This window comes from Trachymyrmex cornetzi, unplaced genomic scaffold, assembly GCF_001594075.2.
Source record: "Trachymyrmex cornetzi isolate Tcor2-1 unplaced genomic scaffold, Tcor1.1 scaffold1380, whole genome shotgun sequence".
In the NCBI taxonomy this organism is placed as follows: Eukaryota; Metazoa; Arthropoda; class Insecta; order Hymenoptera; family Formicidae; genus Trachymyrmex; species Trachymyrmex cornetzi.
Window position 1 is genome coordinate 19,469 of NW_017295961.1, and position 17,943 is coordinate 37,411.

Here is a 17,943-nt window from a genome sequence, read left to right on the forward strand (position 1 = left end):
ATTCGTGGTATGGAGATACAGCAAAGCCGAACTACGTAATTCCTTGTTTTTCTCAACAAATAACATCCAAATATCCACTTCACTATAGACTTAGAGGAAAACGGAAAACTCCCTTTTCTAGACGTTCTTGTCTCTAACAAAGCTGACGGTACTTTAGGCCATCAAGTGTACAGAAAACCAACACACACAGACAGATATCTGCATGCCGAGTCGCACCACCATCCAGCACAAAAACAGTCAGCAATCAACTCAATAGTTCATAGAGCTTTCACCATCTCTGACAAAGAACATCTACGGACAAAACTCAAACTGGCCTTACAGAAAAACAGACACGACAAAAAAGACATAACCAAAATAATCACTAAACATGCAAACAAGACAACGGTCTTTGGTACACGACCAGACGAAAGGATTCTAACCATCCTCCCATATGTCAAAGGAACAACATATCGGATTGGCAGGATATTAAACAAACACAATATCCGATCTTCAAACCACCCAAAAAGATAGGACAAATCTTAAGAAATCTTAAAGATCAAAGACCTCCACTCAGTTCCGCAGGAGTATACAAAATACCTTGTGCCTACGGGTAAGTATACATCGGAGAAACCGGGAGAATGGTCAACCTATGGATCAAAGAACACTAACGTGATGTTAGACTAAAACATACCACGCAGTCGGCATTATCAGAACACAACATCAAAACAGGACATCAAATACTGTTTGACAAAACGACCACAATAGTCAACAGTACATCATACTTTCCACGAAAGTATAGAGAAGCCATAGAGATACAAAAACACCCTAACAATTTAAATAGAGATAATGGCTACAACATAGATATAAAATATGGAAGACCATTCTCCCGGTTATTGAAGACCGACCAATTCCACCACCTCTTTCCCCTCCAACAACCTCTTTCCCCTCTCCGCCCATCCCCACCACCCCAACAAGCAGCGTAATATAAAAAGGAACGGCCTGGAGGAACAGCTCCGTACCTATCAGGCTGCCCCTCGCCCTGATGAAATGGACTGCAAGGTTCACGAAACGTTGGCATCTCAAGAATGGATCTGGACACGGAGGAAACCCGCGAAACGCATAACCTTTATAGTTTCTATATTCTTTAATTCGATATTTTTAATATTTCCCTTCTTTTTCATTTTCCTTTTCTTTCTTTTTGTTTAATTCTGGCATTTAAATTCTCGATATAGGGGAGCTCACCATGACAGGATAACTTTTACTTTATATATGTTAGTTTGTGTTTGCTCTGAGGAAGGCTAAAAAATGAGCCGAAACATGTAAGCGCGTTTGTTAAATAAAGAAGTTTCAAGCTTCATAAGTGTATTATTTGCGCGATGTCTTCTGCGCCTGACTCCTAAAGCCCATATTCTTTCCAATTCTTTGTTTTATAATTATGTTACAAAATCACATTAAATTTCATTTGATGTAATATATTTATTAAAGCATGGTTTGTTTATCAGATCAATTATTTAATTATCTAACTCTTTCTCTTTCTAAACCTTTCCATCGAATTTATCAAAAAAGATTTCGCCCAAAAAGAAAGAAGGATAAAGTGGAAAATAAACCACATCTTTTTTCTCTGTAGAGAAACCGATATGTGTCGATATGTATTTATTAGAGAAAAAGACAAAGGAAGCGCTAGATTTGTGTGTGTGTGTGTGTGTGTGTGTGTGTGTGTGTGTGTGTGTGTGTGTGTGTGTGTGTGTGTGTGTGTAGTGTGTGTGTGTGTAAAACATGTTTTTTTATTAAAAGTAATTATAGCTTTTATTATACGAATATGATATCGTTGTTGTTATTATTAATATATCGCGACAGTGACATACTTATGACTAACGGAAAATATCTATAATGTACACACGAAGAGATGAAGAGAAGTTACTGTATATTGATGGAAGCAATTGTATGCTACTACAATGAACACTGATCCGATTAATGTTCATCATCGATAAATATCGCATCATTCTGGATCTTTCTTTTCAATACGCTGATATATAAATACATTGTATACGGCTACATGAGTCACATGTATAAGAATGTGAATTTGACTATTAAACAAAAAATGTGAATTTAATTATTTGTCTTCACTTTAATATGTATCTTGCTCCACGCATCGATTTCGCCTTTACCCTATGACTTAAGACCTATAGTAAGACCCTTCTTCACGAGTATTCGATAAACGCGTATTGAACGTACTCTTCTATTTACATTATAAAGTATATAAGCACAAGTATTCCACACTTGCATCATCACACGTTCCGCACCTACTTTCACTCACAGACGCTCCGACAAACATCATAAAAACACTTGTGTTAAAATATTACACACCCACATACACACACGCACGCACGCACACTATATATATACACATTTGTCCTTTGTATCATACTTGTACAGCCTTTTTTGGAACACTCTTCTCGGGATGCTGTATGCCCATCCGTTGCGAAAGATTACTAAGGAAAAAACAAACGACCGTTAAGACAACCCGCATCTACGCGTCGTCGCCTCGTTTGTAATTAAATGCTTCGTTAATATAAGTTCCTTTTTGAGATCTTCGATTTCTACGTGTTTCTGTTAATCGGTCATCATTCATCCCTCATTTGCTACCGGTATCGATTCGAAAAAGATATAAACAGTCTATAATTGTATTACAATAATAATACTCGTCGATTCAAAAGATGCATCTCTAATCGCGCATTAGATATAATACACATTGAAGCTAATTTTGAGAAATTCTATTTCTTATCTACTTAACTGCTAATCTTTTCATTTTTTTACTGTAGATCTTAATCCAACCGGCAGATTAAGACGACAGGCGCTTTAAAGCTAGACACTAACCTTTATTCGTGCATTATATATATCGAGCGCGTCAAAATTTATAAATAATTTTTATTTTTTAATAAACTGTAATACTTTTATTTTAATTACTTGCCTTAATGCATTTAATATTGACATATCGTCTAGCGTATCAAATTTAAGCCACGCGTTAACTTACACGCGAAATATGATTTTTATTTAATTTAGTAAGTTAAATAAAATCTAATTGTTCTTTTTAGGCAATAATTATTCATTTAAATTTTAATTAAAATAATTTCCTAATGCGCATTAAAGCTCAAAATATACTTATCAAACATACATATAGAAAATGAGACATAATTTTAATTTTTTTCTCGTCTGGCAAATTTTACTCACGTCACCGATTGTATCAATTCGATAGATTAAAAAACGTTGATACGTTAATGTGATTCGAGATATATTTTCCGTGCATATGCACGCAATCTTTCTATCTTTTTGTTTGGTAATTATCTAGCGCTCAAATTAATCGATAAATTAAATATCGATGTATACTTTAGACTGTCACTCCGATCGCATTTTGCATCTTGACGATGGCAGGCAAGTAATCTGCCATCCACGATATCGTTTCTTCGTCTTCGCTGTTTTCGGAATCCGATTCTTCCGGTAATGGTTCCCGCATCGCGCCATATCGCATTAGCTCTTTGCGTGCTTTCTTGGTGAAATCAGTGTTGACATTCAAGCTCAATTGATAGGCTGTTCTACCGCCGTATGTTCGGTCATTCAGACACGACGCTCGCTGGCATTCCAGTAATAGAAAATCAAACAACGACCAGTACTGATGCTCCACTGCGAGATGAAGTGCCGTGTATCCCGCCAGACCCTCCTTCGCCTTGAGATCAGCCCCTAAACGCAACAAAAGTCGTACCAGATCCACGTATCCATTGGTGGCAGCCACGTGCAGGCACGTCTCACCTGAAATGAAAAAACAAATGAGTCATACAATAATAAACAACCGCAAGAACGATGTACTTTTTTTATTAGGATTTTGAAGAATATGAATTATCTTAAATTGCAAATAATTTTCAATTGGCTGATCAGACGAACTATCATAATAGCAGCCACAAATACTCTATATCTATCTATTTCTCTATTTTCACTATTGTCACTAGAGTTACGCCGTTGAATTCTTAACGTATGTAATTTATTATAGATTTATCTCTCTTTGAATTCTCTATGATGCAAGTCAGGGACGGAGGAATGCATACGTCAAAATGAATGATGCGATCGAATCATATGTCTCCGATTCGCGACGAGACATAGATAGAACTAGAAAAACGCGGTGAATCATTGTCGTCGGAGATTTGGCTAGAGTCCCGCGATCCAAACTAGGCTCGCACCGATCAAACTGCTAAAATTAACTGCACCGCATTATCAGTCATATTGGTGGAACTTAATGTAGCATAATATACGCGTATCGCATTTGCGTCAATATTGTACTCTTTCTTTTGATAGAAATAAACCTGGGAGATTGCAAACATTCATAAGTATAGTATAATGGCGTAGAAGTCTACTGTATAGCTTCTGTTTTTACCGTACGAGAATCATGTATGTACGGTCGATTGCGCGGTGACATTGAAAGTGTCAAAAAGATTCTTAACGTATTACTAGATTCAGAATGTCGTATTTAAGGTGTCTAAATAATACATATTGCTACAAAGTACGCGATATGAAAGACTTGATTAAATTGCTACGCGATTATTCGAAATTTGGAGCACAGATGCGAGGTCCCTATACCTAGTGGTCATTGGGGTCAAACGCGAACGATTTTTTAAGGATGAAAGTTCGACAAAACCCACTAGCTTTGACGCCGTTGTGGGGTTTCCCGATCAAGCGAGCTCAGCTAAGGCGAAGCGGGATGAGGCAAGGTGAAGATATCGCGTGGCACGCAAATAGTCTTGTAGGTATTTTTAAATATTGAAAACATCTGACCGTGCTTGCCCTCCGTCACGCGACGCGGCGTAGCGGCATCGCGACGTGCTGCGCCATATCGCAATGTGACGAACGCGCGCACGCAAGCACGGAGTCACGCCGAATTTCATCGTACACGCGAAAGTATTCCGCTTCAGTTCGTCAGGAAACATACGATGCTCTCCCGCCAATGGAATCACAGACGGTCACATGAAGTCGTTCCTTCCTATTAGTTACAAGAAACAACAGTCCATATCCTCTTTAGCAAATTAAATTGTAATAGAAATTATGTCTTCATAAACAGTTCCATCTAATTTCAGTTTCTATCAGTTTCCATCTAATTCCAGTTCTACAGTTTCCATCTAATTCCAGTCAAGAAGTGTTATCGCAAAATTCGATCGCATTTATTGTCTGCTTCTTATTGTTCTAATTATCACTCATTCAATCTTAATCGTTTTCGACTTGTTTTCTAAGAAAATAAGTAGACTTTAAAACACGATTATTTTGAATGAATCAGTGATTTCTCAGTCACAGAATTCGTATTAAGAACTTAATTTATTTCTTATCAATCCTTAAGTCTAGATGAATGTCGTATAAGTTATCTAACGTCCACACAGAAGTTAGATTTGCAATTCCGTTGTCGGTTTCGATTAATTGATTACAATCCGAAACGATCGCTTACGCCACAATCGGTTCCGCCCGTGCGTGCGTTTTTTTTTATCCGCGAATTTGTGGCGGAATACACGCCGATGACGCTCATGTGGAATTTCCAAGACTTTGAAAAAATCCGAAACAAACATCTCGCGATAAACGATGCCGCCGGCCAGAATGATTTTCTCTTTCTCAATCGTTTTTTCTATCTGCTTCTCTGTGTATGTATATGTATATATACAGGGTGTTTCTGAAAATGCGGACACTATAATTATATAGCGCTAATCTTGATCTAAAATTGAGTCGAAATTTCCTAAGTCATTTTTTTGTATAGTGCTGAATGAAGTAGTTATTATTGAGTAAAGCTAATCCAATGGGCGTCGTCTTTTAAACGAACTCACGTCTGTGAGCCGCGCGCCTAGTAGTGTGCGTGAGCGCTCCGCCGCGCCGCTATGCCGCTTACTTCGCCGCTATCGCGCAATATTCTCACGCATCATAATAATGCGAAAAATTTGTTTTGCATTAAAAATCATATTCCTTCTGTCAGACGCATTTTCTTTCAGGAAAATTTCAACAAGGGATACGAAAACTCGTCAAAACATAGCAAATTACAAATTACTTGTAAATTTAAAACTCTGTAAGTCTCCTTTTACATAGAATAGAAATATTTTATCTTTTTCTTATTCATTTTAATTAATTTTCTTATAAAAAGATAGAGTTTTAAATTTACAAAGAAAGATTTTTTAAATAATTTGTAAGAATAAGATTATATTTTTTATGTAATCTGTAATTTGCTATGTTTTGACGAGAGTTCTCGTATCCCTTATTGAAATTTTCCTGAAAAAAAATGCGTCTGACAGAAGGAATATGATTTGTTAAAGAAAGAGTGTTGAATAGGTTTACCAGAAATAGAAAATGTAAATTAGATATTTTATTGCAAAATGTTATGCCTATACAATGTATATTATTTTTTTGTTGATATAATTTTAAATAAAATGTTTCATAAATTAAATATTTATATATTATAGATATTTATATTTTTAAATGTAATGTTAATGAGCATTCAAATAGTCTATCTTTTCAAATTTGATCTTAAAAAAAATGTTGCTTGCAGCGCGCAAATTTCATAATAAGTAATAAAGAACGGAAAGAATGATGTAACGAGAATGACGTAAAATAATTAAATTTTCTCTCTTTCTTTGTTAATTGTTCGTTATAATTGGCGCATGATATTTCAGAAATTCGGCAATCCAAAAATCAACAAAAAATACATATATAAATCCGCCAGTGGCTCCCTCCCCCTCCCCCTTGACAAATGTCTGGATTCGCCCTTGATGAAATTGAAGAATATTAATTTTTATACGAGCATCATTTGAATTTACAATTGTTTTTGTAAATAATTTTCACGCTTTTATTAAAATAAATTTTATTTGAGATGCAATAAAGTCTAATATTTTTATTGTCTTCAGTATTACGGGAAAAATTCGCTTTTGTTTTTTAACTGTTTACGGTTTAAAAAATTATTTGCGTTTACACATATACACATAAATGCAAATAATATATATATAATAACATGTTTGCGTATATTGTAAACAGACAAACAATTCTATATAGTCTATCATTGTAATATTTATGCGATCGCAGAACATTTGGTATATAATGATTCTGAGAAATTTGTTAAATTCAAATTACCTCAATAGAATTACCTCAATAGAATAATCATTTTTTTCTTCAAGTATATTCTTGATACGTTTCTAAGACTTTCAAACGTGAGCGTAGAGAACATATGACTCTCTCGATGAAATCATAAGAAATCCACGCAGTTCCACGTGTCCATAGATCGTAATGTCGTCGCTCGCTACGCAAAGTCTTATATATGATTTATTCTGTGCGGTAAAAGCAGGGATTTTCCACTGCTACCTCGGCGTTCTTTATGCCACGGGCATGGATCATCTTTTCTCGCATTAACGTTACGATGATTAGCGATAATTATGTTGCAAGTTTTCAAATAATTATCGCAGAAATAATCGCGATAAGTAATTTATATCTGAGATCAACAATTCTTCATTGCATTTGCTTAGCATTTTTTAGCTATGAATGTTTTTCGCTCTAACACTTTTCCCATTTTATCTAATAATCGTGTTCATAATTTCAATTATACTTATTTCTCATCGCAAACGATCGTTTCTTCTTATAACAAGTGAGGAACTAGTGAGAAACTAAAATTAATCAAGTGCTTACCGCTATAATTACGTTGCTCCAAATTCTGAGGTAAGGCGGGTATTATCTGTCCAGGCATTAATTTGTTCCTTTCGATCGAGGATAATGGATCCGTGAGGGCCTTAGCGCAAGCAAGATCTCCGTTTTTGCATGCCAGATGAAGGGCTGTGTTTCCATGAAAATTCCTTAGGGATAGATCTGCACCTGCCAAAATCAATCGCCTGACAATCAACGGCTGGTGCGTTAACACAGCCAGATACAAAGGTGATTGCCAGTCGTAGTTCATGGTGTCCAATAGGCACGGATCAGGAGCCATCCTTATTAAACAAAACGCAGCCTCCATGAAGCCCTGCACTATCGCGATGTGCAGTTGCCTGTATAGATAGAAAATATGTTACATAAGGAGACAAACTTGATCTTACTTGGCACTTACAACTAGAATTATTTACTAATTTTTAATATTGGAGAATAGTATTATATTTATGCGTTAATTTAATTCTTGAAAATATTTTTCTTGATATCTCTTTTTTTTTGCCGCAAGTGTCGTATCTCCTTTTTTTTATATAAAATGTGTGTCACTGTGCAATTTATCTTGTTATTGTTGCTCATTTGAATTTCCGAAAGGCAATTCTTATCAAAGAATGAAACTCATTTAATTGAAATGGCCAATGAGCTCGAGTCAGTCACACATACAGCGCATGTCAAACGTACGTATACTTAGGTCATTCTACGTCAACGTCAATGATATATGCTCAAATTAATGTATGCTATATATTCGTAAAACAGAAAATGAAAATAAGAGCAAGTCGCGGTAGTGAAGCAAGAGATGGCTTTCTCATCTCGATTTTGTAACGAGGAACCCAGTCAAAAATTAATCGATTCGATGTTGATCGATCAATCATTTCTGGCTGGGACCGGACGATTGGTATATGAATTACAAATTTTGAATTTATATATATATGCCATAACTCGCATGTAATAGTATATATTACGCTCAAAAAGCGTAGATATTGTTATAGTAGTCCTGCGACTACTATAACAATATCTACGCTTTTTGAGAGTTTTTCTAATTAAGTACTTCTCCGCGCGGTATATTATCGCCACCGTTAGATCGTAATATTCTTTAATTTGACATTTTTAATATTTCCCTTCTTTTTCATTTTCTTTTCTTTCTTTTTATTTAATTGTGGCATTGAAATTTTAGCTGTAGGGAAGCTCACCATGACAGGATAACTTTTACTTTATATATGTTAGTGTGTGTTTGCTCTGAGGAAGGCTAAAAAATGAGTCGAAACATGTAAGCGCGTTTAGTGAATAAAGAAGTTTCACTCTTTATAAGTGTATTATTTGCGCGACGTCTTCTGCGCCCGACTCCTAGTGCCCTTACTCTTTCCAATTCTATTACTTCAGTTTCAAACATTTTTTAGATAAATCAATATTTTTTGAGATATTAGCAATTCTAGAACTTTTACCATGCACTATAACACTAAATTTCTCGGAACCTACGACTTATACGCTCCCGCCATTTTCCTTAATTTACATCTTATGCTGTCAACTTTTACTGATATAAAGCATTTTTATTAACTTATTGTACAAACCGAGATGGTCCCTTATAAGTTAAGTTATAATTATCAGAATGTTTAATTAAACGGAAACAAATGATATTTTATGTTATTTGTTTTGATTATCCAAATGTACATCACGATATTAGCTTCTAATTTAATTTCGACATTTATGTATAAGAAATTCAGACAATTTATCTGGGTCCCACTACAAATGCTTCCAAATATTTGATTGACCAATCGGAAGAAAGAATTTGATTAATTGTACAGTCAAAGAATACTTAAAAGCATTGTTTTCTCAAGTGGACCGTAGTCCCAGCTCTCAGATGCAGAAGATACAGCTAACTGATTGCGTCGAAGAAAAACAATGCCGATCAAATGAACATTAAATGAAACAAAAAGAAGAGATTATAATTTATTTTGATTATCCATATGTATCCAAATGTATATAAATGTATAGCTGCAATATTTACTGTCAGGCTTGAAAATTTATAGTGCACGTAATGCACAAGTACTATAAATTTTCAGCACTGTCAATGAATTGGAATGCAATGCAACCATAACATCACTATAGTGAGCTATTAGTGAGTATCTAATAGTAATGCTATTAAGGGAGTCGCCTCATGTAACCGGTTCAAAAAATCGAAAAAATATTTTTTGCTTTAATCGATAGTAGTAAATGTAGAAAATATATTCCCAAAGTTACAGAACAAAATTCGAATAAGTTAGGAAGCTACAGCCCATTTATGATGCACAGATACTAACTACTACACACATACTAAAAACTTTAAACGCGTTTTTCTCGAAACTAGTTTTTTGAAACTGACGGGAAAGATAACTCAAAAACTATTCGACCGATCGAGTCGTCCCTGTGCACACATATTGTTTAATGTCATAATTTGTCGATGAACCTATAAATTTAGTAAAATAACTAATTAAAACAATTGTTATTGCATAAATATATTGAAATTTTTGGGGTCAAAATCGTACTTATATCTTTAAAGTGCCGCCATTTTGTTAATTTTCAACTTTTAATTTATTTTTTAGATTCATCGACAAGGTACTGTCATATAAAATAAGAAACTATTTTGTTTTTTTGTTTTAAACAAATACAAAAGGCGTTAGATTTCCCGCCGATTTACGATTTCGGCGACGAGGTTGCGTCAACATTTATTTAGAAAAGTTACAAAAGGAACTATATTGAAATGAAAAAATTTTTGTTGTACTCTTTAATATATGTAGTAAAATACAAAAAATTTTTTAAACGATCCATTGCATACCTTAAAAAAAAAATTCCTAAAAATGACCTTCTTTTTAGCGGTTTACATGGGGCGACCCCCTTAAATATATTAGTTTAATTTAATTTAATTTTAATTTTGAAGAAATTCAGGCAATGTATCCAGGAGAGGCAAAGAATACCTTTGACTTAAGAGGAACGATTTTACGTCATTTCACATTGAAGAAAACCAATCCTGATCGATAGATCACTCATTCCAAAAAGTTAATAAACGAAAGAGTTAAAACAATTGCCACTCACGTGTCACCATCGTCGTCTTGCGTGTAGTACAACTGCCAAGGTTCCTCATTACTCGTCGTACGTTCTTCATCGCTGTCCTGCTGGTGATGCTGCTCGAACTTGGTGTCATCCTTGTTATCCCGCGTCACAGGCAATAGTTTGGGGGTCGTCGACTCGGCCTGGATCAGTTTGTCCTTGGCGGCGAGCGGGTTTAGGTTAACCTGCTTCAGGCTAAGCTGGCTCAGAGTTTCGGTGAGGTCGAGGTCTACGCCACTGTCGATCGCCTTCATTGATTCCTCAATGGCGATCGCCGTCGACGTTACCGATGATGATGATGCCACTGTCGTCGTCGTGACCTGTTTCTCCTGCTTCACTCCCTCCCCCTCCTTCCACTCTTCCTGCGAGTGCAGCAACCCCGAATCGCCGCTAATCTCGCCGCTAAACTGTAGGTTGCCGCCCGATAGGAATCCGGAATCGATGTTGCCCGTTTCGTCCTCGTATTTACAACCGCCGACGTCGTCGTCGTCGTACTTTCGCCGCCGCTGTTCCTTGTCGTCCTTTGTAACACGTTCTTCCATCTGGGTGCTTTTAGGATGCCACATTTTTTTCTTTCGAGTCGTGCCTTCAAAATCCAGAAAGTCGTCTCCTGGCTTTCTCTAGGTCTCTTTCGCGAGAGAATAGCACTACTCTCCTCTTCCTTATCCTCCTTTTCTCTTACCGAAACTTTGATTAAACACCTATCTCGAATGGATGATTTCCAATCGGTGATCGTGAAACGAAGGGAAGAAAGGAATACACATACACGACGAAGTTGCGAGTGACATTAACGGGATTCTAACGAACGGGCGGCTAAAAACCAGACTGTTTATACTAGCTCAGCCGAACTACCTATGTAGCCTCGTCGACGCGCTCGATTCGGTCGCGCGGGAAGTTTTGGAGAATTCCCACGCACGATGGTTCTCGTTCGCCAAGTGCGACGTCTCGTTATGCGACCTCCACTTTCTTGTGTGACCTTTGCGTTACAGTATACAGGTGCGTCAAGCAACAAGCACCTTCGATAACGCACTTGTTCGACTTTCGTACATCACCGGTCGAGTCCCCGACGACCCCGACCGCGACGATGTCCAGCTCTTCCGTCCGTCCGTTCGTTCGTTCGTCGACGTATATATTCGACGCAATCCTTCTCTTGCTTCTCTTCCTCCTCTTTCTTTCCACAGAACAGCTGTGCCCTGCTGTGCCCCGCACTTTAATCCGCTCCCCTCTCCAACCCACGTCACTTTCTTGAATGGCGCTCGCTCGCGTACTCTCGGCTCTCGCACATCCAACTTCCTACAAATTCTATCTCGTTCTACTTCATTTCCAGCGCCTTTCACCGAGCCACAAAACCGCCTCTCTCGACTTCAGGGAAATCCTTTTATTCTATCTCGCCATCAAGGGAGACAGATGGAAAGTGTTCATCTTTATCGTATGATACGTGATTTATGCAACACGATGAGTTTCGTGGCCGAACGATCGCAAATGAACGGACCCCACCGTCTCGTAATCTCAGAACGAACTGATCAGTGAACAGTAGAAAGAAAAATTTGCGTTGTTGCCAAACAGACAGCATTTCTCACGCATGCGCGACATCATCAAACAGGGCATGCGAAGGGACGTACATACATGGAGCTTTCTTCTTTATAACTGAATCGACCGAATCTTAAATTGTTTGTCTTTTAAGACTTGTATCCACAACGTTGGAAATTGAAATCTTGGAAAAAGAATGAACAAATCACATTTGAACAATCCGGTTGCATGACCAATGCGACTGGTTAATTCTTTCTCTGTCAGAGATCGATTTCTAGCATTTTGGATACAAGGTTTTACTCTTCGATGTCCAATTATATGCATATTTCATTTTAAGTGCAGAAAATGTAATACCCAGTGCAACTATCATAGACTGTCGTTATATTGATTTTTTTTTATAAAAAACTCGTTTAATAATAAAATTAACTGATTCTTTAAATATTGTATACGATAGTTTATGACTGTGTTACACTATAGATATCATATCTTCTGCACTTAAAATGAAATATGCATATAATTGGACATCGAAGAATAAGATCTTGTATTCACAATGCTAGAAATCGATTCGAGGAAGAGAGGCCCAGACGGTATCTTTAATTGCTTGAACTAGACACTTGACTGACCTGTGTGAGATCGCATTCGGACGCGCATGCGCAAGAAAGATGGCCGTTAAGCGTGAATGCTAGCGCCGAGCGGTAATTCCTGACCGAATGAAGTAGGGGCGGAATGGGAAAACCCATCGGGCAGGGCAGGGCAGCTGCGTGGCTGATGTATCTGTATATACAGTGTAACCGATACGATACGGACCCTCATTCTATAGATAAGGCAGCAAAGAAAACGATTTGTGTGACGATATTTCGGGTGAAATTTAACGTATGGGCATCGAGCGTTTCTACAAAAATTTCCGATATTTAATTCATCATCATAATAATATTGACGATAATATTGTAATGCTGACGATAACACTATTTTTGAAATACCTATTTGTCTTATTAGAAAAAGAAATGTGCAACCTTCTTCCGATTAACTTTTTCATTATTATTTAGAACGCGCTCTTATTGTAATCGCAGTTGATAAGATAAAGTCGAATAATGTCAAAAATTCAGATATTTAAGTTCGGATCTACAATAGGTATTTTAAGCCTTAAGCCATAAAAAATTGATCAACTACAGTCAAATGCGAGGAGAATAAGTGATTGTGATTTATCTATTCCTTATGAGTTAAGGCGATGCTAAAGCTCCCTGTTTTACCACATTTCTATTCGGTGAAAAATCTCTGTATTGGATGTACGGATTGCAAAAGTATTATTACTTAAATTATAGTACGCATCAACAGGACCTCAGCTGCACTGGATTTTATGAGAAAATCGAAAAAAAATTAAAAATTCACTTACTTTTGGCTCGTACAGCTGTCACCTCAGATATGTATTTGCTTGATATAAGAGTTTTAGAGTCCATATCTTGAAAATAAGCGTGCAACTGAGGTCACATTATTGAAACGAACGATACTGAGTTTGTAGAACTAAGATTGAAAGTCTAAAAAAGCAATATTTCCACCGAATAGAAAATACGTGTATACTGATGCTTTGCGAAGACTGTCAACAGAGCCGAAATTCCGCGTAGCAGTAGTTGCGCGGTCTTGCGATAGATGGTGCTGGCATATGTTAGATAAGAACAGACGTATGCGTTTGAGTAAGACAGAATGATATATATTATATAATATAATGTAAAAACTAAATCAAAGATGTCACCACTATTATCGAATTTGGAATTAAAAGAGTCTGTACTATCGACCTTGATTGAGTTGGGTAATCGGTTTAGCATCTCCTTAAGTCTTAAAAATCTATTGTAGATCCGGGGTAAAGGGAATATCCACTGAGTGTTTACATCCTTTGCGGTTGCGTGAAATTCTTCTGTATCTTTTGACATTTGGTTTTTACCGCAGATAAAACGGACTGCGAAGAAAATGACATGAGGGAACGTCCCGCTTATACAATTCGCGTGAAACGCGAATGAAATAGCACGTTGCATGTGTTGGGCCTTAACATTGGATTAATCATATCTTAAGGGCAGTATTTATAATGATCTGATCTTATATTCAAACTGCGATTATAGGCGCGTTTTTTTTTAAGTAAAAGAGAGTTAGTTAATCAGAGGCCGGTTCTCACGCACAGTCGACTTCTATTATTCTATCTATACTTTGTATTACTTAAGATAGGCTAATTGAAATAAGAATAACGGATTATGAACTATGAGTATCGGCTAGTTTACCGATTTCTCTCAAATTTCTTAGGTAACTTTACAGGAAAACTAATTGTTTCCACTTCACCGCGATTTTAATAATAAGTTGAGAACATTCGTTGAAATCCGCTATAATAGTCAATTACAATTAATTAATTTGCAAAAATGAATAAAAAGTAGATAAAAAGACTTATTTTTTAATTTTCTTTTCTAAAATCTTTCTAGAAGATCTGTCTTTAATTACAAGTTTAAGCGAAAGGATAGTAACGGACTGTCAAAGAATGGCGTGAAATGAGGGATTATATGTATACTTATATGTATATTAATATACATATAATACTCCTGTGATTTTTCGAGAAGCCTGCAAACAGTCGAGAGTTTCATTTTTGCGCACTTAATGTGCGTGAACTCTTACTCTTACGTAATAATATTTTTCATCACACGCGCACATATCTCATGTTCCATTATCGCCAATACTTGTTTCTTTCGTAGTAATTCATGCGTAAGTTGTGTAGTGCGTCTCCTGCTATTACGCGGAGAGCACATTAAATTAATCAGAAATAATCATTTTGAACGAATACGCACACGTGGAGCATCGATCAGTTCCGTAGAAGTTCTGTAGAAATCCTAAAGCTCCGCGTGTTACGTCACTACGTATCCAAAGATTGAATATTGTGAATTGAAGATTAAAAGTCGACCAATTGGAAAATTAAAACGAAACAGATTAAAATTGTAAACTTACCTAATTGATTGAATTTTAATCTTCAATTCACATTCTTCAATCCCCAATAATCTGATACCAGATTATTGAAAAAAAATGACTTTTGAAAAAATATACTCGTAAATAAAACCCACCTGCCACCCTCTTCTACTTACAGATTTAAGGAATCACTTTTTGTCACCGTGATCTTATGTCGATCAGATCGTAACGCTTTAAGTTGAGATCTGTGTACGAACGTTATCTCGCAAATTAGATTGTAAGCTATTAAGTACGGTAATTTTGTATCTATTAAGCTTTGATTTTAGTTCTTATAAGAATTGATGAATATGTAAGTGAGAGATTTTTTTCTTTTCCCATGATAAATTTTTCGTTTCTTATTTTTTGTTATTCTCTTATTGTAAAAATGAATCACATATTTAAGGTGGTTGTATCGCATATTTTATCGCTGCAGATCGCAATTTTTGAACAATAATTTTTATTTCCCAATAGTAATTTTTATTTTCCCACTACTGTGCGCCGATATTTGAAAATGAGTTGATAAGCGAAGTGAATATTAGTAAAGTAGCAAAGCAACTTTCTAAGGTTTCATACTAATATTTGCTTGGTTACCCCCCATTTTCTTCGGTTTAAGAAATTCGTATTATATTTATATCTATAGTCCTTTAGTTTTTGAGTGAATTTCTAAATATCGTTTTTGTGCTATAATTGGAAATGTACTGTCGCTCCTTGTCTGGCACAGGGAACTCCTTGTCTAGCACATATTAAAAGTACTAAATAAAATTTAAACAAAATTATTAGAAATGGCTCGATAACATAAAACATAAATAAAAAGGAGCATACAACTACATACGCAAGTTGTTTAAGAAGCTGTATGTTACAATACTCTCTTCTGTATTATGATCAATATTATATAAAAAACTAATCTCCGGAAAAAGGGTCTAAAATTCTACTTAGGCCTTTTTTTCGAAGATTATCTTTTTTTTATATAATATTGATCGTAATAGAGAGGTATGTATTGTAATATGTAATTTCTTAATGACATTGCATAAATTCCCAGATAGCAAAGCGTGTCTCAGCAAAATCACGCAAATCTGTTATTACTTATGATACTGACAACTTGCCGTAGATTTGTCTTTAACTATTTCGAATATACCGACATTGTAGCAACATGCAAACAACAATGTGTATATGTATTGCTAGCAGTTTAACAGCGAGATAGCTGCGTCAATGGCATCTTGCATTGTCGGCAATATAACATTGTATGATCATGTTGCCATAATAATATGTTCTGCATATTATTATGGCAACATGATGGCAATAGTACGAATTTTGATGATAACGATTTTAAAGTTGTCGGCAAATTGCTAGCAAATTGCTACTTAATATTATCATATCGTGAAGGCATCGAGTTTTCAACAAATGAGGACAGTTGCTCTGCAATTCTGATAGCAACATATACTTAGCAATGTATCCTTTCAATTATTACTAATTATAAGTTTACAACATTTATTAGAGTTGTGAGAAATGAAAAGTCAAGCAATATTCTAAAAAAAAACACATGGATTGAAATTTGATTTTTTGAAAAAATTTGAGCAAAATTTATCTTAGCAAATATGTTGATGAAATATTTTGCAATTTTTCAAAATAATATTTCAATAAAAAATTCAATATTAAATTAAGAATTATTTAAATTGTTAAATATTATTTCTAATTGTTGTAAATACTGTTATATATAATATATAATTATTAATTATTGCTAATTAGTTTATAATTGTAATATTGAATATTGTAATCTCGTAATGATAATAAAAAGAGAAATTAAATTAAATTAACTTAATTTTGCGCACGCGTGTATGTACCTTTATCTCGCAGATTTCTAAAGATTTCTTTCATGGGTGAGCAGACTCGCACTACGCGTGATTTATCACATACCAATCGATATGACTTTCATGCTTACCACATGGTGGACTACTTTCTTCGCGGTTCCTCTGGGGAAGAGCATCACGACACGATGCGACGAACTCACCGGAAATTCCAGCGGCACTTCCTATCCAAAAAAGTCTTTGCGACTCGGACGATGCATAACAGTAAATGTTCTACGGTCGTTTACTGCACGTACCTGGAAATCGATTCGTCATCACCACCGCCACCACCATTAAATGTATGACCTCGATGCGTACAAAAGAGCTCTCCTATCACAAAGGTTTCATATGGGTTTTCCCGTTATTATAGAGGCCACGCGTTAAAATTTAAGAAAATACGGCGTTCATTATCTATTATTTTTAAATCATAATTCAAACAAATACACTATCTTCTTTTTCTTACTCCTATTTTTTTTGGATTGTTTAAATCTTACTGATATTAATAGACATATAGAGAAATCAGTCATAAGTAGTTGCTAATAAACATTTTTTGTAATAATTATTTTTTTCAATATTTGTGCATTAGATTTCTGCCCAGTAAATACTATAAAGAATAGTACCATAATTGTTGATAATATAATCGTATACTCAAAAAAAAATATTCTGCCGATAAGCGGGGAATTACTCTTAACATTTCCTCTACGCAAAAAATCTTAAATGAATTAGGCGCGTGTATTTATAACACGTATTCATCTATAAAAATGAGGACACATGAGCTACGATCAAAAATAAATTCCTCTATAGAAAATTCTATTATAATAAC

General features: G+C 35.6%; 1 protein-coding gene across 1 annotated transcript; it reads right to left on the reverse strand.

The window, feature by feature from the left end:
- Nucleotides 1-1,783: 1,783 nt before the first annotated feature.
- On the reverse strand, nucleotides 1,784-12,308 carry LOC108771053 (NF-kappa-B inhibitor cactus). Its single transcript, XM_018522937.1, has 3 exons — nucleotides 10,753-12,308; nucleotides 7,675-8,027; nucleotides 1,784-3,786 (listed from the first exon to the last, which is right to left on the reverse strand). Exons 1-3 carry the CDS (start codon nucleotides 11,331-11,333, stop codon nucleotides 3,368-3,370), a joined length of 1,353 nt encoding a protein of 450 aa, XP_018378439.1. The 5' UTR covers nucleotides 11,334-12,308; the 3' UTR covers nucleotides 1,784-3,367.
- Nucleotides 12,309-17,943: the final 5,635 nt, after the last annotated feature.